General features: G+C 46.6%; 2 protein-coding genes and 1 long non-coding RNA gene across 6 annotated transcripts; 2 read left to right on the top strand and 1 right to left on the bottom strand.

Moving 5' to 3' along the window:
• Positions 1-268: 268 nt before the first annotated feature.
• LOC109734642 (protein C2-DOMAIN ABA-RELATED 3) lies at positions 269-1,362 on the top strand. Its single transcript, XM_020293843.3, has 3 exons — positions 269-551; positions 658-753; positions 852-1,362. Exons 1-3 carry the CDS (start codon positions 441-443, stop codon positions 1,128-1,130), a joined length of 486 nt encoding a protein of 161 aa, XP_020149432.1. The 5' UTR covers positions 269-440; the 3' UTR covers positions 1,131-1,362.
• Positions 1,363-3,351: 1,989 nt separating this feature from the next.
• On the bottom strand, positions 3,352-9,041 carry LOC120973366 (uncharacterized). Of its 2 annotated transcripts, none has more exons than XR_006670053.2 (11): positions 8,363-9,041; positions 8,173-8,256; positions 7,629-7,834; positions 7,120-7,209; positions 6,584-6,761; positions 6,333-6,480; positions 5,583-5,660; positions 5,062-5,166; positions 4,629-4,662; positions 3,890-4,013; positions 3,352-3,803 (listed from the first exon to the last, which is right to left on the bottom strand). It is a non-coding gene; the product is annotated as an uncharacterized lncRNA (long non-coding RNA). The 2 variants fall into 2 exon arrangements; XR_005768100.3 differs by having other exon boundaries at positions 5,062-5,161.
• Positions 9,042-15,588: 6,547 nt separating this feature from the next.
• On the top strand, positions 15,589-21,012 carry LOC109734653 (glutamate--glyoxylate aminotransferase 2). 3 transcript variants are annotated; one of them, XR_012202596.1, is made up of 12 exons: positions 15,589-16,390; positions 16,486-16,603; positions 16,913-16,994; positions 17,097-17,184; positions 17,283-17,441; positions 17,854-18,027; positions 18,262-18,393; positions 18,968-19,033; positions 19,245-19,309; positions 19,415-19,506; positions 19,560-19,813; positions 20,644-21,012. XR_012202596.1 is itself a non-coding variant. In XM_020293854.4 (12 exons), the coding sequence occupies exons 1-12, from the start codon at positions 16,205-16,207 to the stop codon at positions 20,762-20,764; spliced, it is 1,440 nt and encodes a 479-aa protein (XP_020149443.1). In that variant the 5' UTR covers positions 15,589-16,204; the 3' UTR covers positions 20,765-21,012. The 3 variants fall into 3 exon arrangements, 2 of the variants coding, with proteins under 2 accessions (XP_020149443.1, XP_073364612.1); XM_020293854.4 differs by having other exon boundaries at positions 19,657-19,813; XM_073508511.1 differs by having other exon boundaries at positions 19,657-19,813; positions 20,541-21,012.
• Positions 21,013-25,043: the final 4,031 nt, after the last annotated feature.

The following is a 25,043-nucleotide window of genomic DNA, read 5'->3' as shown; positions in this document are numbered from 1 at the left end:
TATGTGTCCCACAGAACAAACACTTTTAACTGACAGCCAAAAAATCTACTACCAATTTTGCTCTATTTTTATTTTGCAAAAAACGAGTACCACTTTCTGCCCATGCAATGCAATGCAAGAGAGATGCCAAAAATGGCAACAGCTGGTTTTGATTGGACGCAGGACACATGAGAAATGGTCAGCACAATTCCTACGGCGGAGACCGTCTGTCTCTTATATATAGGCTCATGTGTGAGGCTACTCTATTTATGCCTATGAGAAGAGAGGGGGGAAGAAAAAAGCGGGGCGCAAGAAGCCGCCTGATTCTAATTCGAGGATTGGGTTAGGCGCTTCTTCGTCCCACGCCACACCACACCAGACCGACCACATTCCTCTGTACGCAAAATAATAGCATAGCATAAATTTAATTAAACTGAGTATCGATCGGATCGAGATCGGGCATGGATGGTTTGGTTGGGCTGTTGAAGGTGCGTGTGGTGCGTGGGATCAACCTTGCCTACCGCGACGCAAGAGGCAGTGATCCATATGTTGTCCTTCGCCTCGGCAAGCAGGTGTCCGCTCTCTCATTGCTTCTTCTTCTTCTTCTTGTCCATGATTCTGTATTACTATTAATTGTTCTCGTACTGTTTTCTGTTCAAAAAAATTGTGCTATTGCAGAAACTGAAGACCAGCGTGAAGAAGCGATCCGTGAACCCTATCTGGCATGAGGAGCTAACCCTGTCAATCACGAACCCGAATGCACCAATCAAGCTTGTGAGTACTACCTACTGTTCTCTTGCAATCTGTTAACAAACACATTCCGTCTACGTTGAAGAAAACTGTGCTGTGGTGTGGTGTGCTGTACCGTACAGGCGGTGTTTGACAAGGACACCTTCAGCAAGGACGACCCAATGGGGAACGCGGACATCGAGGTGCTGCCCTTCACGGAGGTCCTGGAACTGGACACCGAGGGCATCCGCAACGGCACCGTGGTGCGGTCGGTCGCGCCGAGCAGCGGGAACTGCCTCGCCGAGGAGAGCCGCGTGTGCTGGAAGAACGGCAAGTTCGTCCAGGACATGATCCTGCGCCTCCGGAACGTCGAGAGCGGGGAAATAATGCTGAAGCTGGAGTGGGTCAATATGAAGAAGTGACCCGGCATGATCAACAACATGCACATGCATGCAGAGCACAGTATCTCGATCGATCCATCCATCCGTCCGTTGCACATGTCGGATTGTAACCAGCAAATTAACTTATCGGATTACACCCCGCCCCGCTCTGCTGTGTGTAGTAAGAAAAGAAAATGGATTTCTAAACGGTGACAGTCCAGGACATTGTTTGTAAAGGCATTTCTGATCCCGATAACCGATTAGAGCAGTAAAATCTCGATTTTACTCCTCTAATCGGGACCTAACCGCATTGCCAATAGACCATGGGGAGTAAAAAGTTTACTCGGCCGCCGTAAATCTTCCTATATTTACTCCACCGCTCCGCGACCGAGTAAAAAATCTCTCTTTCTCTCTTCCCCTCCTCTGCTTCCTCTTCTCCCCCTTGCCCTGCCGCCAACGCGTCCCCCATCCTTCCCGCCCGCACCCTCTCCTCCCAACGGCCGGACGTAGTGGCCGGAGGTCCCCACCGCCGATCCACAGCGCAAATCCGCGCCGCCACTCCTACCGGTCGTCGTCTAGCGGCGCATCCTCGAGCCGCCGCCACTCGCCCGATCCGCCTGCCCCTACCCAATTCGCCGACTTCCCGGCACTCCCTCTGCTGCGGCTACCGTAGAGGACCTACCTCGGGTTCCGGTAGCGCTCGTGGGGGACATGGGTGGCGGAGATCACCGACAGGGAGACCCACAAGAGGAAGTGGGTCAGGTTGTTCCACACGGCGGAGCTCGCGGCAATGGAGTATGACTGGTGGCAAGTCCAGTTCCACGGCCGTGATGCAAGGCTGAACTTCCCAATCGGGACGGTGCCGGTCCACCTCGTCTCGCCGAAGCCGGGAGTGGTGAGCGCGTCGATGGCTCGGGAGGACCAAGAGGCGAGGGAGCGCCTTGAGGTGGAGGTCGCCGACGAGGCGTACATGGAGGACCTCCGCTGCCAGCACCCGGAGCTCGTGGAGGCGGAGCAGACGATATTCGCCGACAATGGCAAGGAGGTCATCGTCATCTCCAACGACGAGGTGCAAGGCGGCGAGGAGCGATACTGCAGGAATGCCTAGCAGTGGCAGGCGCAAAAACGCCAGCATCAACGGGTCGGGCTATCAGAGGCACCCACCACTGCTATAACCACATCAATGACGGGCGGGCGCCCGCCACTAGTAGAGGCCTCCAGTGGCGTGGCGGGCGATGCTTACGGACCCGCCACTTGTTGGGTTTCTTCAGTGGTGGGCAGTGCTTACCTGCCCGCCACTATTTATTCATGTTGCAATGGCAGGTGTACTAAAACACCCACCACTGCAAGCTTATTCTTGCGAATTAAAAAATTTGCAGCCACAACACCAATTATGCTGCCATGGCTGCGTTTTGCATAAATCCAATATAAGAAATTCAATACTTAATTCAAATAAAGCATGCATTGTAAGCTTAGGCATGCAAGTTCATTAGGTAATTCGTACTCTTCGTAACAATTACTAACACTTCAAATTTGTTCTAGTTAACAAAGCAACATCAAAGTATCACATGCATCTTAACTAAGTAACTAAGAGTTCATCAGCTTGGAGATATTTGGGACTTTTTCACTGTTCTGACCCATTTGCTGAAGTTTAGCACGATTTGACCCGTGTTTGAAAGTTTTTTCGGATTTGACAAGACGCCGCGAACCCCGACGTCTGGCCCTGGCCCATCTCATGGTCAGCCCAGTTGACCGTCCGACGCGGCAAATTCCGTCCCGACCCTGGACGCCAAGGACCTGGGCGTCTACCTAGCTACATGCGTTCATTTACAGCTACTAGATGACCCGGTGCGCCAAATGGCGCAGAGACCCATTTGAAACCATGTCCGCATTGATAATATTTGCCTTTTTTAGTAACTTTATGTTTGATCAAGGATAGAGACCATGTCAAACCAGAAGTGTTTTGAACGTGTATTTGGACAATGTGCCATTTGGCTCTATGTTTACCCAAGTAAGGTGCATGGTCCAAATTTAAGCATCAAGGGTAATGATTCTAAACCTTTTATAACAGAAATCTTTACATTTGTTAGTAACTTCGAGTTTTAGAAAGCACTGAGGGTAATAATTCTAAACCTTTCATATGAAAAATTAAGGAATACCCATGGCGCAAAAAGTGAGAGCGAACCAAGTATTCAAACAATGCATATGAGATTGATTTAGAACTAACTTAATAGATGTTTATGTTCCATTACATGGCACTTGGTAGCTTAAAAGAAGATATTCATATCACTTGATAATGGCATACATTGGCTTTATAAAAGTAAGCTATATTAGCAAAGGCCAGAGATGCATTGTCTTGCTCGCAGCAAGGACCAAGACGCGAGAAGGTGGTGGTATTAAGTTGAGTCATCGTTACATGTCCCAGCAGTATTGAACATAATTTCATCGTCTAAGCAGGCATGCCTATGGTCAGTGGCGGCGCCAGGATTCAGCCACGCCCCCGGCCGGCCTAGGAAGCACTGCAACACTGTAGCTACAGTGTTCTCTACAGTGTACGAAGGGAATCAGCCTCATGCCCCAGGCATCGGCTCAGGCTGCCTGGGGCCTGTCTCCGCCGTAGCCTACGGTCGCACATAGTGGTTGTAGCCATCATCCATGTCTCAAGCATAACCCTCAATGCAGCTTGAATCTGAGTCTGGATCATATGCCTTTCTTCTGCAATGAGAGACATGCCACGCTAGTCATGCTCTGAAGCGCAACCACAACATCATGAATTTCCATAAGAGTCTATTTGAGATTACAGATAGTGCTTGAAGCAGTAGGGTCCAAGGTAGCTCGATCATGGATTTTGTTTGATGTAACACGCATTTCATCTGATAGTGTGACGCATCCGTTTAATCTCAAGGGGACAACATCAAATTTTATCTGCTAACCAAAGTATAACAGGTAAAACAAAGTACAACAGGCAAAGCTTGAATTAAACTATTATAAAAAAATACACAAACCTATCTAGCATAAATAATTTGGCTCGGTGTATCCATGTCTGCTCACAAGCTATTTACCTATTTTCCCATCAGACAATTAAAAAAGAATACTTGTATTGCAGTGAGTTTTTTAGTTTGCATCAGTCACATCACAGATTACCAGTACCGCTCTATATTCCACATATTGCAGCAATAACTTGTAAGACATGTGAGAAATAGGAGCACTGAAGTACACCCATCTAAATAATAGATCACCATCACTACAATTTCAAATCCAGTAAATTTAGCACCAAATATAATTTGATTTGTACAAGATGCAACCTGAAAAACCCAAGCTCATATTTACGACCAAATTAAGTAAATGCTCAGTTTATTCCCGATGTGTGTCATTTAATAGCTTATTACCACTCTTCCATCATGTTATAATAATTAGGCTATTTTGGAAACACTGAGAAGATATTCAATCGAATGGTTCAGTGTCATATATCATTACACTTAGGAGTGAAATGCCTAAATTATATGCTTGAGAGATTATCTTAAGTTTCACGACATTTACCTAATATTTACAAAGCTCATCAGAATGGATTCATCTGCAAGGAACAAGCAACCCATTAAGTTCACGGCTAACACGCATCACTTTCTCCTGTCATTTGTTAAATTAATTAAAATTTCAACTTGCAGGCACAATCATAAAATAAATGTCAGATAAATTGTTCTAAACTGGATATACATTAAGTCAGCATAATAGAAACTGTTCTTGGCCTCCTGATGGAGGTGTTTCATTAGTAGTCACATGTTGACCTTACTGCCAAAGTGCACTTTGCACTATCAGGTGTTTTCTTTCTTTCCTCTGCTTCCTTAGAGGCCTTTATAAATTCTTGTTGAAATCTTAATACAGAAGCAAAACTGCTACTTTTAGTCAGAAAAAATAAAACAGAAGAACAAAATTAATATTTTCCAATTCTAAACATGTTGTGTGAGCAATTTACCAATCTACTATGGATTGCATCGGTGATGTTCCTGTAGTCGAGATCCACCAACTGACCACAGACACAGGTCATCTGACCAGACGCCTTGCCATTCCGCCACCTATTCTAGAGAAAAAACATTAATTGATATTCAACCAATGAACATGAATATTTTACCTACATGCAGTTGTATGATAGCTGAAGATAGTATACAGCGATATATTAAATACAATCAGAAAGAATTTAATCATGTTTAACATAAAAATTGGTAGTACATAAGTCAGAGCATGAAACATGAGATTTAATTACGGTCATATGTGGTGAAGTTGTAGCCATTTATTCAGCTAAAAACTATGTGTTGTGTAGGAGTGAAGATCCAACTTCAGTTATAGGATCTTCATTTTAATGTCACTTTGAGCAACAAAAAATTAAAACTGCACATGGAAAAGAAAACCAAATCAAGAACAACATGTGCGCTTTTTTATGAGCAAAACATGTGCAAGATAGGGTACCTATCATTGCACATTTGTACTTGCACGCACCTCATATCCATCTCTTCCAACTGAACATTATCTGGCTTCTGAGAAGAAGAAAAAGGCCATTGTAGGAATTAATGGCACCTGTTTAGTGACATAATAAAAGGGAAGTAAGTTGTGGTCCACATGTGTAGCAGCCAAGTAAGCTGCTTACCAGAACTGAACAAAACTGAATGTTCTATGAACCAATCGCAGGTATACTTTGCCAGAAAAATATGTGTGCAAATCATTCAGATGAGCTGGAAGATAAATTGAAGAAAATACAAAAAGGAAATCATAATAATATCGCTGCAAGCAAGACTAATTGAAGTTCCAATCGATATAATTTTATACATATATTGCCTTGTCAGTCCAATTCAAATACTGCGAACAAACGAAGGACCCATCAAGTCCGTTCATGTACTAAGGATCCATCAAGGTCAAAATAATATATTGCTTGATGGAATTTCATGCATTTGATCTCAAAACACAAAGAATCGATTATTTATGTAGCTAACAGCAGGATAATCAGATCCCCAAGGATGCCACTAAAATTACGTCAACTCTAGTTTTAAGAATTTCAAATCTTTGAATCGAAGACAAAAAATCGGCATCTCATAGTAACCTTTGTCCATTCCAGTAGCAACAAATCTGCACTCGAGATCCATAACAAATTAACCATAGAAGTCAAGTTGAGAACATTGTTTTAGGAGTACCACTATCAAACAGGTTGAGGGTCACATGGTAGGAACAGGAATGAACAAGAAGAGCATATACCTGCTCATTGTCATTCGAGTCCCCACATATTTTGCCAAAAACAGGACCCACAAAAGAGGGTTCATCTTGTTCTTCCACCAGAGAAGGTCCGCCTTGTTCTTCACTCTTCCTAACATCCTTCCTCGTCTCTTCATCGTCCAATCTGCACCTATTTTGTTCAGAAAAAACATAAATCGAGAAATCAAAATGAGATTATTAAAAGGCAAATTTTGGAGGAAGGAGATGGCGGGGCCAAAGATGTGCAGCCTAACTTGGAGATTAGGGACGATGACCAGCAAGCACCACCGTGACACAAGCGCCCGCTTTAGCTCCGGCATTGCTGTGCCTTCCCACATGCCCGTCCTCCTCACCCTCCCCTACTACATATCCATCACGTAAACCACGCCTCCCCTGCTCTCCCATGGCCGCGACCTGCGATCTCTGCCCGATCTGAAACAACAAGGGGAAGTAAGAAAATACCACAAAGATGAAAATGAACAAAAAAAATACATACACGTGTGAAGCTGCTGATGAAGTTGACTATCAATATTCTAGGGAAAATGATGTTGTCAGGTTGCTCTTGCTTTCATTCTATTGATATCCTCTATAGTACCTCTATCACCGAGCAAGTTTGGAAATGATCAATATTAGTTTTTTTTTGTGAAACATTCTTTGAGATCCTCACATTCTAATTTCGAATCATTCAAATAATCTCCGACTGATAAAATTGCATATTAAAATCATGCTTTAGATAAACTGATTGCGAAAACATTGCGAGAAATTAAATAATAGGTGCAGCAGTATTAACCTATCATGCTTCTCCCTATCTGTTAGCGGATCCAACCACCACAAGGCCCAATCAAAAGCCCCACCTCACGTGCAAATTACAATCCATTTCCTACATCAAATTAGAGAAATAAACTGGAATCCGGACCACCAACTATAACAATCAGGGATATAAATATTCTTCACTTATGTGAAATAGGAATTTCTTGTTGCTCCTCTTGCAAGCCAGAATAAAGCACCACATTCATTTAATAAATCTTCATGTATGGAAAATTAGAGAATGCGCAGGGTCTCTAAGGGTCATCTATTAGCACAGCCACAAAAGTGTAATTATTCATAGAATATTAGTACAATTATGTGGCAAATGTTCTCTTAACCAAATACTTTAGATTTCACAAATTTAAAGCTGCAAGGAAAGGAATGGCTGGATGAAATCGCAATAGGAAAGGAAGTATGAGTCATTCATATACATGGAAGAAAGGCAAACTGGAAGACCACAAACACAATACGTGTCGCTCCATTAGAACTAACCTCTGAATCAAATCTTTTGCATCAGTACATGTGTAAACCTTATTACTGAAAGAAGGGCCATATCTGTCAAAGCTTCTCCAATGGCAATGTCTGACACAAAATTCCTCTTTGTGGGATGCAGCTGATAGGTGTGATATACACAAATTTCCTCCCCTTTCAACGAAAGACAATGCTAAGATGGGGAGAGATCGCAACACCAAGAAATTCTGCAAATAAAGAAAGAGTAGTCATGAATAGAGCATCCATGCGAATCAAAACTCTACAATAATCCCCTAAGCCTTCTCATTCTTGCAACCTACGTACACCCAGAGAACGAAAGAGTGCTCATATCATACAGAAAATGCATTTAAGATTATATCTTCAGGCACACACATATCTCCAACCGAAGCAAATGAAACTCGTACATATGCACATGATATCCCTATAAGGATGTGCCAAAAATATCAAGAATTAATATCAAGCAAGAAAACAAATCATGAGTTCCAAATTTAGTGAGGTGTGACAGGTTGACCTGTAACCCACCAATCGCTGAAAGAAAGCTTACCTGCAAATTAGTTTGTCCCTGCTGCATCAAACAAATGAAAATTGTAACCAACTTCCTTCCTGAAGTAACATCCACCTCCAAACTCTGGAATCAAATCAGAAATCCAGATGGGAGGAATGAAAAAATAGATGTGAATGATCTTCATAGAAACCGAAAGAATTCACAGTTGCAGGGTGGAGGAAGAGCTCACCTGGCACTTCCGTGATTACGCCCTCCGCTCGCTGTTTACGCGAGTAGGAGGAGGCACCAGAACGGAGGTAGGAGAAGATGCAGCATGGCACCAGTCTAGCGCGTGCTGCAGATGGAGCTCCAGGCCTCGCCCTCCCCTGCTCCTCCAATCCGCCCGATCTGGAACCACGGCGAGCGAAGGCGCCCGATCTGAGAGAGGAGGAAAACAAGAGAGGTGGGATGGACGGAGGCGGCGCGAGGAGCTGCAGCGGCCGGCGCGCACAAAGAAGAGGAGGCAAATCGGGAGGAGAGGAGCGGCCATGGACGCCGCGTTCCTGGACGAGGGCCAACATCTCCTTGCTATTCTCACGCCCCGCGCAACTGCAGCGCCGGTGACCAAGAGAGGCCGCGTGAGGACGAGGGACAGGAACGGTGGAGCCCGACCTCACCAGCACAGGCCGACGCTAGCTGGTGACCCTCTCCCGTATGCTGCCGCACCTCCCTCTCCTCTGCGTCGTCGCCCTTCGCTTACAGGTCATCGTCGCCGTCGGAGTGCAGCATGGGTGGATGGGGCAGGACGGCGGCACAGGAGAGAGAGGAGGAAGAGAAGGAGAGGCAGCGAGGGAGGTCGAGGAGGAGGATGGGACGCGTGCGGGTGGGGAGGGCGCGGCGGCGGCAGGAGAGGAGGCGGGGGTCGTGGGGGAGACGCGGGTTAGGTATCGCTCGCTACAGCTGCTCGCCCGCTTCTTCTTTTTTTCTCTCGCTCGCTTCTTTTTTTTTCTCTAGCTCGCTTGCTTCTTTGCTCGCGCGGGACGCGACGCTCGTGGCACTGTTCATTGCGGACTTGGAGGCCGTCGTTGCGCCTAGCACCCAGCGTCCTTTATAAGGTAATAATAAATATGCATTCATACGATTTTTAGTCGGAGCAGATGACGCGTGCGTACCATATGGTAGTATAGTGCACTACAAGAGCTAGCTCGTCTACGATGGAAGAAAATGCAGCTGACTACGAGCTAGTGGGCAGGCTACGTACATCCAGTGCATCGATGCATGCAAGTGTACGTGGGCATGGGCTAAGAAGTGTAGTAGTTCATCACCTTCTTGGTTAGCATAGAAGAAGCCTGCTAATGATTAGCATGCACGGATCTTAAGGACAACTCCATCGCGCTGACGCATTCCGTCCGCATGTATCTGTTTGGGTCAAAATGGATGAAAACGCTGGTCCAACGCGCCGATCCAAACTTAATTCATGTTCGCGTGTTGTCTGTCTGGACGCATTTCTGGCGCAAATGTGCGTCCACGCGGACACGAGACGGACGTGCCGCTCGTCTGCTCGGTGTTCGCCTCGGGCCCACTTGTCGGCCGCCCAACCACCACCGCGGTCAAATTTAATGCCGCCCACCTAACTTGGGCACGTATGGCAGCCAGTGAAAGCGTTCGGAGTCCACACTTTTAAAAAAATTGGAGGGGGGGGGCTCATCCACTTCTCTTCCCCACTCCCGTCCAGATCTGGCCACGCATGCCCCCTCGCCGACAGACTGAAACCCTAGACGCCACGACCGGCTTCTTCAGCAAGGGCAAGGGCGAGGCCAAGCACGACGCCGAGGCCAGCTCGTCGTGCGATCCGACGAGGCGGGCATTGGTGCCGCGAGGGGAGGGGGAGGAGAAGGACTCGCCGTTCACGGGACCGACTGTACATCCCGGTGCACCAGGTGCAGTACCACTGGGAGTTTCGTGTCCTGCTGCCGTGGCCGGACATCAACCTCCCCCACGTCTGGCACCTCGACCCCATCGCATTCCGGTGCCAACTATGCTGCAGTCTGAGCGGACGAGGGCGGAGGTGATCCGCGGGTGGCATGCTCTCCTCACGACGGAGCAACGTCGTGACCCGACGTACGTGGTAGACGGTCCCAACTGGGACGACTGGTTCGCCACGTAGCACGATGTGTCCCGCTGCGGCACCGTCCAGGTCGAGGCCCGCCCTCTACCGCCACCGCTGGTGGTGAAGGAGGAAGACGTGGAGGCGGAGGCGGAGTACTAGGCTGCACTAGAGGAGGCGCTCCAACGCGCCTTTCGAAGAGTCCTAGCGCGAGGAAGATGCACACTGGCCTAGCCTAGAGGAGGCACTCGAGCTCTCCGCGGCCGACGACTGCGTCTGCCTGCCACCGCCACCGCCACCGCCACCACCCGCACCGCATGCACCAGTGCCGCCCCAACAGGAGCCCACGCCGGCACCACCCGCAGCCACGGAGAAGTACCAGTGGCAGGGCGTCGTACGGGAGTGGGTCAACGCGTCGACCGTGTGGATGGACACGGCGGCGGAGGAGGAGGCAGCCTACCTCGCGCAGTGAAGGGACCGGGCACCGGAGGAGGAGCCGACCGTGGGGGAGCGTCTAGGTGAGCGCGAGGAGGAGGATGAGGAGCGGCAATTTTAATGTAGCATCCATCTTGTCACTCGGTTGCTTTTAACGCATGTACGTGGCCTGCCCACTAGGTCGTAGTAAGCTGCATTTTCTTGCATCGTAGACGAGCTAGCTTTTGTACTGCGCTATTACTATCATATGAGAGAACCATATAAGACAGTAGATATTTATGCGGTGCTGATAAGTCTCGCTGCATGGCTATGTGCCTCATTGTTGGACTTTGGTACGCACGTGTCATCTGCTCTGATTAAAATTTAAAAATCGTATGCATGCATATAGCTGTAAATAAAAGCTAGGTAGACGCCCAGGTCCTTGGCGTCCAGGGTCGGGGCCAAATTTGCCGCGTCGGACGGTCAACTGGACTGACCAGGAGATGGGCCAGGGCCAAACGTCGGGGTTCATGGTGTCTTCAGTGCAAGCAAGAAGTCACGGTTGATGGCGTCTCGAAATGGGTCAGATCCGAAAAAACTTTCAAACACGGATCAAATCGTGCTAAACTTCAGCAAATGGGTCAGAACAGTGAAAAGCCCAATATTTGACTAGATCTTATTTCTAAATAAGATTTACAACAACCATCATCTGAAAGTTGTTGTTCCTATTGTTCCTTATCATGATGACCAATGTTGTGTCAACCATTAGTCGTTGTCTCTTTCCCTTCAGGAATTCCCGTCGGCCGACGTCATGGAACGATATGCGGTCGTTTGTGTCCATCTTGTATCGAACGCTGGTGACAGGACCTACTGCTCTAAGGCATACTCCAGCCATGCCGGCAGTAAGGATGTCCTCGGCAGAAATCATCTTCATATGTAATTTCTATGATCCCCGTGATTAAAAGCAAAATAGAGCACGCAATGTTAGAAATCTTGCCATATAGTGATGAGGACATGACTATCTTGGATACGACCAAAAATATTGCATGCATGCATATTTGTCAGATGATTTCTAGTGCAAATTATTCAATAATCTATTTATGTTATCCACACCAAAAATACTTCACACACTTTTGTGTTTTGTCTAATTGCAGGTGTATGGGACATTTGTACAATCCACATATGAAGATAGAGGAAAAGGAGAAGTTTAGGTTCTGTTCAAAAAGTCCTCTCACGTCACTTTTGGGCCAAGAGAAGATATAGTCCAAGTCTCTCACGTTCTGGATTCAGATTCGGACTGCACAGACATACCTGACTCAAAACGCCAACAACTTTTTCATACGGACTCCGAATTGGATGATTCTTTTTTTGTTGGAAAGTAGATTTCGTCCTCTTTCCAACCCAACTGGATTCACCTTTAAATTCGTCCGGAGTGTTGAGATATGGACGAAACAATCTGACGCTGCAGCAGAATCCGAGTCAAACAACAAGTCCAAAGGTGTTGCATCACCTCCACTTGGGTCCATGAGCCTTGTACGACCTAGGGTTGGTTTTAGGCTGCCTTGGGACGTCCTCCCACCTCCTTGGCCTCCACCCCTTGCTCCTATATAAGTAGATCCATCTAGTAGCTTTTTGCTTGGGATTTGTTTAGTTAAAAGTTAGCCATTGCAACTTCGTGTACTTCGTTTGTGTCCAACGACCAGACCAAGACCGCTTACGGATCCCCACCTTTATCAATACTTCATCTATATCGCAATATTCAGATTGCATTATCATATTCTTGCTTATTCTTCGATTGCGTGCAGGAATAGACCTTCGTGGTCAGGTTGATCGTGCTCCGGCGTGGTCAATAACCTCTCGAAGTTGGTTTAGCGATTGCTAAGGCGCAACGTCGTGCACGTTTGTAGTCGGATCGTCAAAGTCGACTCCACCAAATCGATAGTTATCATCTCATCGAAAGATCGGGACACCCTCGCCTCTATCATATAGTGTTATGAATAAAAAAGGAGAAAAGATACAAACATACCATGGTGTGTTTCACGATGTTGGTCTTGGTAAAACGGTGCACAAATGGCCTCCCCAAATAGTGCACACTTGATGGTAGGATCGCGATGAGATTGGCCTTCTCATCCTCATTAAGCTCTTTCATCCTTTGAGAGAAAATTGCATAATTATATGGATCATCATCTCTGGTACCCTCATCATCTTTCTCATCCTCATATTCCTGGCTATCGTCATCCTCGCTAGCATCATCATCATCCTGACTCTCATTATCATCATCATAAGTACTACATTAAAGGTTCGAACATCTAAAGCACGGAGTTATACGATTAGGCACGATGGAGAGATCAACTCCTAATCTAAGTCAATGTCAGAGCCGAAGTTGTCTTCGTCATCCTTGTCGAACTCCTCAGCGATATTATACCAGTCTATCGGGTCATCCTCGGCATCCTTCTGGCTGCGTGCGGTTATCAGGAACGCCTCGTTGATGGCATACAGATGCGGATCCTCCCGAAGATACCGTTCTGCCAAGGGATCAGTGTTCTGACGTTCTCGGGCCCTGATGAGCGCCTCGGCCTTCAGGTGCTCCTTCTCCTCGGCCTTGGAGACTATCCTCATGTTAGGAGGCGCTATCTCACTTGCGCCAAGCATCCTGAGGAAAGTTGAGCTGGGCCCTTCGCCCCTGTTACTCGAGCGCCATGGCAGCGTAAGCGCGCGCCGCATCCTCGGCTAAGTCGAACATGCCGAGCCATTGTTTCTTGCTGTGACGGGGTTTTGATTTGGGCGCCCCACTTCCCTAGGGCCTTTGGAAAACACCACGGTACCTATCATTGTCCGCCATTTCAGAAAAGAAAAAAAAGACCTAAAACATGCAGATAAATAAATTTGGCGAAAGAACCGAAGAAATCTTCAACAGCAAAATATGAATTAAAACAAACAAAAAAATTGGCATGACTTCTGCATAAAAATGGACACATTAAGAGCTAGAAATTTGTTGAAACGGAAATAAATTAACATTTCACCAAAACTTTAGTGCTTATAGTATGAATCCCTGTAAAGAATTGAAGACATCTACTACAGCAGAATATGAATAAAAAAATAAACAAAGAAATTTGGCATGACCTTTTCATAAAAGTGAACAAATTAAGTGCTAGAAATTTGGCGAAACAGAAATAAATCAACGCTTCGCCAAAACTTTAGCGCTTGTAGTATGTATCCCTGTAAAGAACTACAAACTACAACTATACGATTGTTGAGTTCATATATACGGCTACAACTATAAACTACAACCAAAAATATCAAATTACAACTATAAACTACAACTACAATTTGTTTTAATGTGTGCATTAAAAACTATACAACTATGAAACTAAAACTAGCTAGAAACTACAACTATACCTAGAAACTAAAAACTAAAACTACAACTATCAAACCCCTAACCCTAACCCTAGTGGAACGAGGCTGCTGTCGCGGCTGTCCGTGTGCATGGCGGCCGCGGCCGTGGGTGGCGATGAGGACAGCCGGAAAGAGAGGCGGGGACGGCGACCTTATACCTGCCGGAGCGGGGGCGATGGGGCGGCGGATCAAGGGCGAGGGCGAGGGCGGCGGATCGAGAGCGAGGGCGACGCGGTGGAGGGCGAGGACGACGGCGGCAGTGGCAGCAGACGGCGACAGGGACGTGGGCAGCGTCGCGACGGAGGGTGAGGGAGGCGATGAGAGCGAGATGGGGGGAGTGAGGGTGAGGTAGGGGAGGGGGAGGGGCACACGTGCAGATAGTGCTCATCACCTGCGACGGGCGCGCCATATGACCCGCCACTGCTAATTTGGGATGGCGGGCGGCAATCTTCAAGTTGAATTTGGACAGTCTACCGCTAAGCTATGTGTGGCGGGCGCGACCGGCTGCCCGCCACAGCTAGTATCTGCATAAAAGAATATAACCGGTTGCAGGCTTTTAGCTGTGGCGAGGATTTCGTTATGCCCGCCACTGCTACCTGTAACAACAGTGGCAGGTGAGCAAAGCCACTCGCCACAACAAACATTCATAACATAGCCACGCTCAGCACTGCTTTATTATGGCGGGTGATGTATTTCGCCCGCCACTCATGTGCGGTGTGCCGGTAGCTCTGGCGGTCGCGTTTTGTTACCTGCTACTGCTGCTTCTCCTAACTTGCTGTGGCGGGTGCCTCAACCCGCCCGCCACTCTATTGAGTTCACCTATAAGGTCTTTCCCAGTAGTGGAAGGCGGCAAGAAGGGCGGCGAGAAAGAGGAGTTCGACGTCGAGGAGTGGCGGAGCATCTTCCCCGACTACGACGACGACGGCACCGGTCTGGACCCATGTCTCATCGAGGTGGCCTGTTGAGAAAGGATTGGCTCAACCTCCACTATGGCCGATGAAGATGAGTAGTTTTTACTGTAGTTTAAGTTTGAATTTATGTTTAATGTTCGGTTGTCAAGACTATCTATGTTGAACTTATGTTTAAGTGCATGCATATTTCGGTTGAAATTAGGTTGAATTTATGCAAATTTACGTTTTACTTCGCTAAGTTTAGGGGATCGGCTAGAACTGAAAAAAACTTAATGGAGGTTTACTCGGCGGGATACTCTGCTATTTTTTAGGGATAGGTTAGAAATGCCCTAAGAGCAGCACAAGACAAAGGGGACAATAACCTGTTTGTTTCACCCATATTGTCGAGTACTATATATAACCTGAAAAGAAAAATGATACTAGTATAGATTAGCTATCCCTAGTTCTGAACTTGTAACAGATGCATATATATATATACAAAAAAAAAACGAGTACCACATTAGCTCAGCAAGCACCATGACCCATCCCTAGTTGGTTCTGAATTTCGAGTGGATGCGGATACAAAGAGGAAAACAAATGGGGTAATTTGTGTTCCTAGTGTTGTTGCAATGCAATATGAGATGCTACTACTAAATCTGGCCTGAATTTGCTGCTGGTGCTAGGACATGCCCAACACTACCCTGTTTCAGTCTTGTTTTTGTGAAGCTGAAACAATTTACTAGCACCATTTCGCATCTTTCCTATCCTATGGAGAGCAAAGCAGAGCCAGTTACGTGTGTGAAGATGGATAGATGGATGGATAGATGGAGACAAGGAAGAGATTTGTTGCTGCTGCTGCTGCATTATTGCGCTCCTCTCCAGGTGCCAAGGGGCAGGCGGGCAGGCAGGCAAGAGGAGCTTGTTCCTTGTCCACCGCAGGCGAGGTGATAACCCAACCTGTGGCCATTCCCGCTCTTATCTCCATCCCGAGTTCCTAGTCTTTTCCCCACTCAATTTCGGGGGCGCAAATCCCATTCTCGTGCGCAAGAAAATTGAGCGGATGCCGTCTCGTCTCCTCCACATTATCCGCGCTTGATTAATCTGCACTGCGCACGCCCAGCAACGCGACAAGGAATCTCGCTGCCTGCCCTGCCATTACACTACAAATTCCCACCTGCTCCCCTGTTTCTTGGTTCCCTTCTTCTCCACATCACCCCCCACACCCACCTTTCCCCCTCTGCGGCGGCGCACGAGGGATCTGCCTCCGTCCGGAGAAGACGAGAAGATGATGGGGAGGAAGGCCCTGGACTACGAGGAGCTCAACGAGAACGTCAAGAAGGTGCAGTACGCCGTGCGCGGGGAGCTCTACCTCCGCGCCTCCGAGCTCCAGAAGGAGGGCAAGCGGATCATCTTCACCAACGTCGGCAACCCGCACGCCCTCGGCCAGAAGCCACTCACCTTCCCCCGCCAGGTTGCTATCCTCTTCTTCTCTTCACCAACCTACAGTAGGAAACAGGATTGATTGGAGGTCGGTGCTTACTTGTCCGTGTCCTTGTCCCTGCGCAGGTGGTGGCGCTCTGCCAGGCTCCCTTCCTCCTCGATGATCCCAACGTCGGCCTCATCTTCCCCGCCGATGCCATCGCGAGGGCCAAGCACTACCTCTCCCTCGCGCCCGGCGGTTTAGGTAACATATTTCTCGTCCGCCCAAAATTCATCCCTTCTTTTCTACTACTCCTAATCCAGGATGTTTCTAGGTTTTCTTCAGGCACTGACACTTGTGCCTTTTTTTTACTCCATATATATGCATGCAAGTGGAAGTGGATAACAAATGCAGAGCTGACGATTTTTAATTTCTTCACATAACAAATAATTATCCACTTTTATCTACTCACTCATGTATTACAGTACTATGTTCCATTGTTTCTGTGGTCTTACGTATATACTGTATATGCGTGTGTGTTTGACTGACACAACTTGTAATCTATCTCACCAGGTGCTTACAGTGACTCCCGAGGTATCCCTGGGGTTAGGCAGGAAGTTGCCGAGTTCATTCAGAGGCGTGATGGGTATCCAAGGTCAGACTGAACAAGAGCGACGATTAAAACATCTCAGTTTTTTTTGGTCATCCTTCCTCCCTCCTCACACTGGTATTGTATTGTATGGTCTACTTATTGCAGTGATCCAGAGCTTATCTACCTCACTGATGGTGCCAGCAAAGGTGTGATGCAAATGCTCAACGCCATTATCAGAAACGAGAGGGACGGGGTATGCTTATCCTTGAAAGCTGTATCTTTCCCCCAAATTCTTACTTAAGACTAGGTGTAAATCCAATGTGGTTGAGATGCATGTATCTTTCTTTGCAGATTTTGGTCCCTGTTCCACAATACCCGCTTTATTCTGCTGCCATTTCCCTCTTTGGTGGTTCTCTTGTCCCGTATTATTTGGAAGAAGAGGCTAACTGGGGACTTGATCTTGTCAGTACCCGGCAATCAGTTGCAGAAGCACGGTCAAAGGGAATCACTGTAAGTGTTTTACTGATAATTTAGGAGTATATTTCATCCTGTCTTCCATACTCATCAGAAATACTAGATGTAACCAGTTAGGGGATTACATTTTTTTTTATCTAACTAGAATGCTATGCTTGTTTTCTCTGCAATCAGACCCTTGCCTATCTTCATTCTCTACACTAAAACCACTACTACTCTTGTGAAGAAAGATTAGTAGTCTAATAGTTAGCTTGATGAAAGAAACACTTGTAAAATTGTTTCTTTGATGTTTTGCGTTGACAGTGTAATTTGTTTCACCTTCTCATAGTTCATGATTTTCTTCTTCTTTCTATATCGTTGTAGTCATGCTGCTTATATAAAATTGTTATCCTTAATGTATACTAGTTGTATTTAGCTCTGATCATATTTTTTTTCCCCTCCAATCTAGGTTCGAGCAATGGTGATAATAAACCCAGGAAACCCTACTGGCCAATGCCTGAGTGAAGCAAATATTAGGGAACTTTTGAACTTCTGCTATCAGGAAAACTTGGTTCTGCTTGCAGATGAAGTTTATCAACAGAATGTTTATCAAGATGAACGTCCGTTTATAAGTGCAAGAAAGGTACCGATGGTTACAGCTTCACTCAAGCTTATAGTTTTCATGTGACAAGTCTGTAATCTAGTGAGCACTCTAAGTTGCCCTTAAGTAACACATATTGACAAGTACTTGCTTCCGCACGCCGAAAAACTACTACAAGAGATTAGGCTCATGCTGTGTTACACTGAAAGATAATCAGATTTTTTTTCTCAAATATCAACTGCGCTGACCACAATGGCCTTTCTCAACATGTTCTAGGTTATGTTTGACATGGGTCCTCCAGTAAGCAGGGAAGTTCAGCTGATTTCTTTCCATACTGTGTCCAAAGGATATTGGGGAGAGTGTGGACAACGTGGTGGGTACTTTGAAATGACAAACATACCTCCCAAGGTAACATGCCACTACAGAATTTATGATTTATCTTAAAGATTATGAAAAAGTTACTTACTAATATGTATGAAGAATACAGCTATAGAAAAACAAAACACATATATAAATAAAATGTTACATAATTCATGTCCTATTGCACACCAAAAAAATATAAATCTGCATCAGAATTTCCTAGCCTTGCTGCTGTTCTTTCGTTAGCAGAACAGTTGTGTTTATACTACAGTGTGCAATATGATCCACTACATCCATCCTGTGCTAGCTAGGTTGTTTCAATTACATTTGCTGCACCAAGATATTCTTATTAATGGAGTGCACTTAGTGGGTACCGCAAAAACTGTTTGGTAATGAACAATGCATTTGGGAGTTATATGTATGTCACCAGTCATGTTCATTTACAGCTACTAGCTGTGTCCAATCTCAAAGCTTTGAAAGTTGAGATTGAACGTCTAAATAAGACAAGTCACATAAATAAGGATGGCAATTTGTTCCACTGTACAAACGTTTACACTGAAGTTTGGATGGTAGCACATACAACTTCTCTTAATCAAGTTGTTCTTCTGATTTGTTCTGACAGACTGTCGACGAGATTTACAAGGTTGCATCAATCGCGCTGAGTCCAAATGTTCCTGGGCAGATCTTCGTAAGTGAAACGAAATTTTATGATTCTGTTGTTTTTTGGCTGGGTGGGGTGGAAGGAGGCAATCCATGAACTACTATTGAAATTCTTGAAAATCGGAATCTCATTTTCCCTGTTGTATTATGTGGTGTGATCTGCAGCATACTAATTTGTTTGCAGTTATCTTGCTTTATTTTAAGAAGTTATACAATGGTTCTGGTTCTTTAATTTACAGATGGGACTTATGGTGAACCCTCCTAAACCTGGAGACATCTCGTACCTGAAGTATTCTGCTGAAAGGTTAAAAACACCGCCCTGCACATTTCTTTCTATACGCCTCGCTTTCCATATGAAAGAAAGTTAACGTGTCAGCTTGTACTAACATGCTTCAAATCGATGTTGCAGTAAGTCTATCCTTGAATCTTTGAGGAGGAGGGCACAAATAATGACAGACGGTTTCAATAGTTGCCGAAATGTTGTCTGCAATTTCACAGAAGGTAACATAAAAGCTCTAAACTGCATATTTTTGTCTGACTATTATCTGTAGCAGGAGCTATGTATTCTTTCCTGCAAATACGCCGAAATGCATATTTTTTCAATGACAAAGAAGCTTCTCTCTGATGTTATATGCTATTATGCTTTTGCAGGAGCTATGTATTCTTTCCCGCAAATACGGCTGCCGCAAAGAGCTATGGATGTAGCAAAAAGCGCTGGCAAAGCGCCCGATGTTTACTACTGCCTCAAGCTTCTGGAAGCCACTGGAATATCCACTGTTCCAGGCTCAGGTTTTGGTCAGAAAGAAGGGTAAGTGCTTTTCTGATATCATCAGTTATTGTTTTAATGATTTTTTTAGTTCCAAGGTGTAAGAGATCCTAGCTACTCCCTCCGTTTCTAAATATAAGACCTTTTAGAGATTTCAATATGGACCACATACGGATGTATATAGACGCATTTTAGAGTGTAGATTCACTCATTTTGCTCCGTATGTAGTTTGTATTGGAATCTCTAAAAAGGCTTATATTTAGGTACGGAGGAGTAGAAGTGAAGCATGATAAACTGGGCATACGAGAACAGTGGCCCATCATCAGTGTTTTGATACACATGGAAACTGTCACTGCACTTTGGGCTTATCTAATCATGAACCTGATAAGAATGGGAATGGGCCGTCCTGCTCCAGCCTGGACTTGGTTTCTATTACTACCGTGAACATGTTAGCACCACAAGTCTACAACTTAGCATATTTGCAATTCTGGAACAAAAGCAATCTTGGGTCAATAGTTTGAAACTTTCCTATAAGCACAAGCCTAACAACCCTTGCAAAGGTATGTACTATCATAACGGCATACTACAGCCCTGGGCAACCAAATCTGGGTCGACCCACTCATCCTGATGGGCCGATGAGGATCGGCTCCGCTGGCCCTGTTTCCACATGAAGCCGACCCAAAAGACCCATTGGACTGGAAATTTTGGGCGGGGCCAGTGTCAAAATGGGTGACGTCAGCCCATTCCCATCTTGATTGAACCATTGTAGGAAACCAGTCCTCCTGTTCATCACCATCATCATCATATTTTTTACTGCAGAACCAATCACCGTTTGTCCTTTGGAACAATTTGTGATATGGAACAATTTGCAGGGTGTTCCATCTGAGGACGACGATCCTGCCCGCGGAGGAGGACATGCCGGCGATCATGTCGAGCTTCAAGAAGTTCAACGACTCGTTCATGGAGCAATACCAGGACCACTCGAGGCTGTGAAGAGAGAAGAAGACAACCGCATCTACATATAATACAATGCTGCTCTTTTCTACCAGCAATTGAAGTTGATTAATTAGCTGTAAGCTGTAACTATGGTGAAGAAAACTGGTTGCTATGCTTGATATGTATAGGGGGGAAGATATATGCGGAAATATTCGGTCCATTTACTACATAATATGATGATACTACTGTAATTGTTGGCTCCAATAATTGATCCACAATAAATAATTAAACACCGAGCTTGATCACCCTTGTTGTTTGAGCTTAGCTAAGGCGGTATGCATGCATGGATGCATGCTGACACACAGCACCTACTGCTCCCTCCGATCCACAATATAGTGCTTACAGATTTTTTTTTTGGAAAGTCAAACTTTTGTAGAGAAAAACATATACATCTGGAATATAAAATACATATCATTAGATACATCACAAGACGTATTTTCATATTGTATATATTTGGCATTGTAGATATAAATAGTTTTTCTCTATAAACATGATCAAAGTTTGTAAGGTTTGCCCTTCCTGAAAATATATATGCACTACATTATGAAACGAAGGAAGCATATACTAGTATATACTGCCGTACTTATCAATCAATTTGTTTTTTCTGATACAAAACAGCAATACCTACTCCCTGCTTCTGACTTTGCTAGAAAAATATGCAATCCCTGATTGAATGGCATATGCCTGGCTGCTAACGCTCGTCCTTCTAATTTAGTTTGTTATAAGGGCAGTCCTAAAGAAGACCAGCAAGGAACGACTCCAAGGACAATTAATTATTAAGTCTTGTGAAGAATTTCAGATAGTTGAAGATAACGTGGGCGAAAATAATAGCCATACGCGTTGCAATCATCGTCGTCATCGTATCGTACTGTGGGAAGGAAAACCAAGGCAGTTGCTGTGGTGGCAAATTAAACTAAAATTGTAGGAGGCGACTGAGGAGCTCAGTACATGCATGCTCATTCACCAACTTGCAGATGCTTACCGTTACCGACGAGAAATCGTACCGACTTTGTAGTACCTTACCCAGGGTAAGTCAAAGAATAATATTTCTGCTTCTAGACGTTCACAAGTTCCAGTCCCCAGTTTGACAAGAACCAGTCACATATAGCTATTGAGCTCGCTATCAGGGGAAATATTTTATACCGTGAATAACTGGAGTAAAAATAAAAATGCAATGATATGTGGCCAGGTTGTGCGTTACAAAATTTATAAGTTGGATTTGGACTTTTATCATTCTTATTGCAACCATGATTCTTTATAAATGCACTAGTTATTGCACATCTAATGACTCAATCAAATTAGAAAGGAACAGAAAAAGGACAAAAGAAAATGCTTGCATGAATCTTCACGTAAAATCAATGACATATGACTTAAATGTGAAATACTTAGAGCACATCTAGATGTGCTTTAGCAAAACTGTTCTTTATAACTCGCAAACCTCATCTAGCTAATATTTTTATATTTGGAAACAACACGGGTTGAGAAAAGAAGCGAAACCAACTCCTTAGAAATAAATCAACATAAAACCTTAGGTCCATGTGAATTCACTGCAATTCTAAATGTATAGTACATGGTTGTCGGGAAATTGCTTTTGGATCCCGAGCTCCATGAAGCTCGGATTTTTGAAAAAAAAAATACAAAAACAGTTTTTTCTTAAAGTTTCAAAAATTCTGAAAAAATTACACATGAACCTAGAGATGTGTACTACATCCCCTTAAATTTTCATGAGGAAATGCATTGTGGTTCAAGCTACACCAAAAAAAAAGGCAAAATCATGTCTTTCTAACCCTACACTATTCACTATACTTTAATAAAGATGGTTGTGTGCATCACAATGATGCAGAGGTTGAGGGTTTTCAACCAACTTTTCAAAAAAAGAGAAGAAAGAAGTGCAAAACCAATCACAGAGCAGGACAAAATGTCATAGGTTTGCACGTTTGGTGATGTCCTAACTCGTTGGAATTGTGTTTCAAATTGATGATTCTAATTTTGCGGCAGCCAAACAGTCATGTATCTAGAATCGAATTCCTGTTTTTGAATATTAGACCAATTTTTAAGAGCCAAAACAAGGTGCAAGTTCTGAAAATTAGGTTCACACATCACCCGCAAAAAAAAAAAGGTTCACATGGACACGGGCCGCTTGAGCATTTTCCTCATAAATAAAATCGATGGCCATGTTACAAATCTCGAAAGAGATAGGCAACCAACGTGGGTCTTCTTTTCTCGAGGCAAACAGGACCACTGGCCCAGTAGACTAGTGCTATAGTACTACTACTAGTTCTACCATCACTATTTCTCAAAAAAAAAAAACTAGTTCTACCATCACTGAAAGTAAGTAGCTGCGCTCCTGTTAAAAAAGAACAAGTAGCTGGACTGGTTCGTGTTCCATCGCCCCTGCCACTGCCACCCGCATCTCCAGCCGCGTCTCCAACAAGCATCCCCAGATAATTTTTCACCGACGTCCAAAAATCGGCCCAATCACGTCTCAGGAGCCTGTTTTTCGTCGGTTTGGGTCGAAACTGTCGCCGGCAGACCCAGGCCAAACCCGGTGCGCTGGGGCACCCGTGGGCGCCGGGACAAGCGATTTTGGCGCGAAAAAACTGCGGGCCCGCTGAGTCAGCGACACTCGCCTCGTCGTCCTTACAACGCCTCGGTTTTCCACGGGGAATCAATGCCAAGACTGCCGCCGGTCAGCCTTTCATTGATTCCTTACGGGCGGCGCGGTGCGGCGACGCACCACCTCCCGCCAAGCGTACACACGGCGCTTACCCCCCCCCCCCCCCCCCCGCGCTATATAAGCAGCGCCTCCCCTCGCCTGTGGCCGCACCTCGCCGAGCTCTCTCTCTTCCCGTGCGCCACCGTCGAGCTCTCTCTCTCTCTCCCCGTGCGCCGCCGCCGCTGACGTTCCTCCCCTCTCTCCCCGTGCCCAGCCGCGAAGATGGGTGAGAGGTTCCCCGACGATGGGGCGGCGGCCAATGGCTTCGGCCGCCGCTCGTTGCACTACTGGGAAGCCTACATGTTGTTCGAGGCCAACGTCCCGGCACCTCCCGACATGCGCGCGCCGGGGCGGTGGAAACTCAGCGCCAGTGGCGTCCCCATTCCCCCGCTGCCCGACGTCACCGCGCGCGCCGACTACTTCGGCGACGAGGTTGACCGCGTGCGGGCATCGCTGACGGAGGAGCAGCGGGCCTCCTGCAGTACGCCGCCGGCAACCACGATGCGTGGGCAGCGTACTTCCAGCGCCGGCAGGCGGAGCGGCTGGCCTCCACCAACGGGGCGCCGGTGGTGCGGGGGCCAAGAACAGCGAGGGCCGCCCCCGGCCGCACTCTCCACGCCGTTCTCCGGCACCTCGAGGGCGGCAACGACCCGCCGTTGACGTACCCTGCCGCACCGGTCCGGAGCGGCGACCAATGGATGCCGAGAGGACGGCGTCCTCTTCTTCCTCCTCCTCTCGCTCCTCCTCACACTCCTCCGGGTCGCCGGCGCTATTCAGCGTCAAGGCCGAGCCCGCGGAGACGCCGCTCCGCCGGCGCACCCGCAGTGCCGGCATCGTCATCAACGAGGGCGGGCGCGCCTCCTCCTCGGCTCCTCCCCGTTTCGTGAAGCCGAAGACAGAGCCAGGATTCACCGCCGCCGTGAAGACTGAGCCCGGGCTCGCCGCCGTGAAGACGGAGCCAGGGTTCTCCGACGCGGCGGTCTTGAAGTGGGCGCGCGAAGACTGGGCATGGACGGAGCTGGAGCGCCAGCGCCTCGCCTTGGAGCAGTTCGCCGCTCGGCGCCGTGGCCGCGACGAGGGAGGCGTTGTCGTCCTCGACAACGACAGCGACGACGACGCGCCGCCACCGGTCCGCCAGGGCGACCCCGGGCAGGGGTCCAGCAAGGGCGGCCGCATGAAGGAGGAGAAGGACGACGAGGACAACGGCGATGGCGGCGACGGCGGTGACTTCGCCGCGCTCAGCGCGTTCTTCGGCCTGTGGTTGCGGCCTCTATTTTTCTTTAAGTATTGTAGTTTCCTATATAAAAAACTATTTAAGTCGCCTAAGTAATGTCATGTTCGCTGAATTTTAGCTGAATCTTTGTCCCGTTTGCCGAATTTTAGCCGAATTTCTTTTTAAAAAATATTAAAGACGCCTCCCCAGGCGACCCTGGGGCCGGCGGCTGGGAACCCGAAAGCCTCCATGCCGATTTTAGCGCCGATTCGCCCCAAGACGGCGATTTTACGAGCCGCCTTGGGGGCCAAGGGTTGGGGATGCTCTTATATACCAACACCAACGTG

Source organism: Aegilops tauschii, chromosome 2 (genome assembly GCF_002575655.3).
Source record: "Aegilops tauschii subsp. strangulata cultivar AL8/78 chromosome 2, Aet v6.0, whole genome shotgun sequence".
Classification (NCBI taxonomy): Eukaryota; Viridiplantae; Streptophyta; class Magnoliopsida; order Poales; family Poaceae; genus Aegilops; species Aegilops tauschii.
This window is presented reverse-complemented; position numbering and strand designations above follow the sequence as displayed.

Bases quoted from the DNA above. Each gene is read 5' to 3' on its own strand.
- LOC109734642 (XM_020293843.3), top strand. From the start codon at position 441: ATGGATGGTTTGGTTGGGCTGTTGAAGGTGCGTGTGGTGCGTGGGATC. The intron at 552-657 runs GTGTCCGCTCTC...GTGCTATTGCAG, and splicing joins TCCTTCGCCTCGGCAAGCAG to AAACTGAAGACCAGCGTGAA. The intron at 754-851 runs GTGAGTACTACC...TGTACCGTACAG, and splicing joins CGAATGCACCAATCAAGCTT to GCGGTGTTTGACAAGGACAC.
- LOC109734653 (XM_073508511.1), top strand. From the start codon at position 16,205: ATGATGGGGAGGAAGGCCCTGGACTACGAGGAGCTCAACGAGAACGTC. The intron at 18,028-18,261 runs GTACCGATGGTT...AACATGTTCTAG, and splicing joins CGTTTATAAGTGCAAGAAAG to GTTATGTTTGACATGGGTCC. The intron at 19,507-19,656 runs GTAACATAAAAG...ATGCTTTTGCAG, and splicing joins TGTCTGCAATTTCACAGAAG to GAGCTATGTATTCTTTCCCG.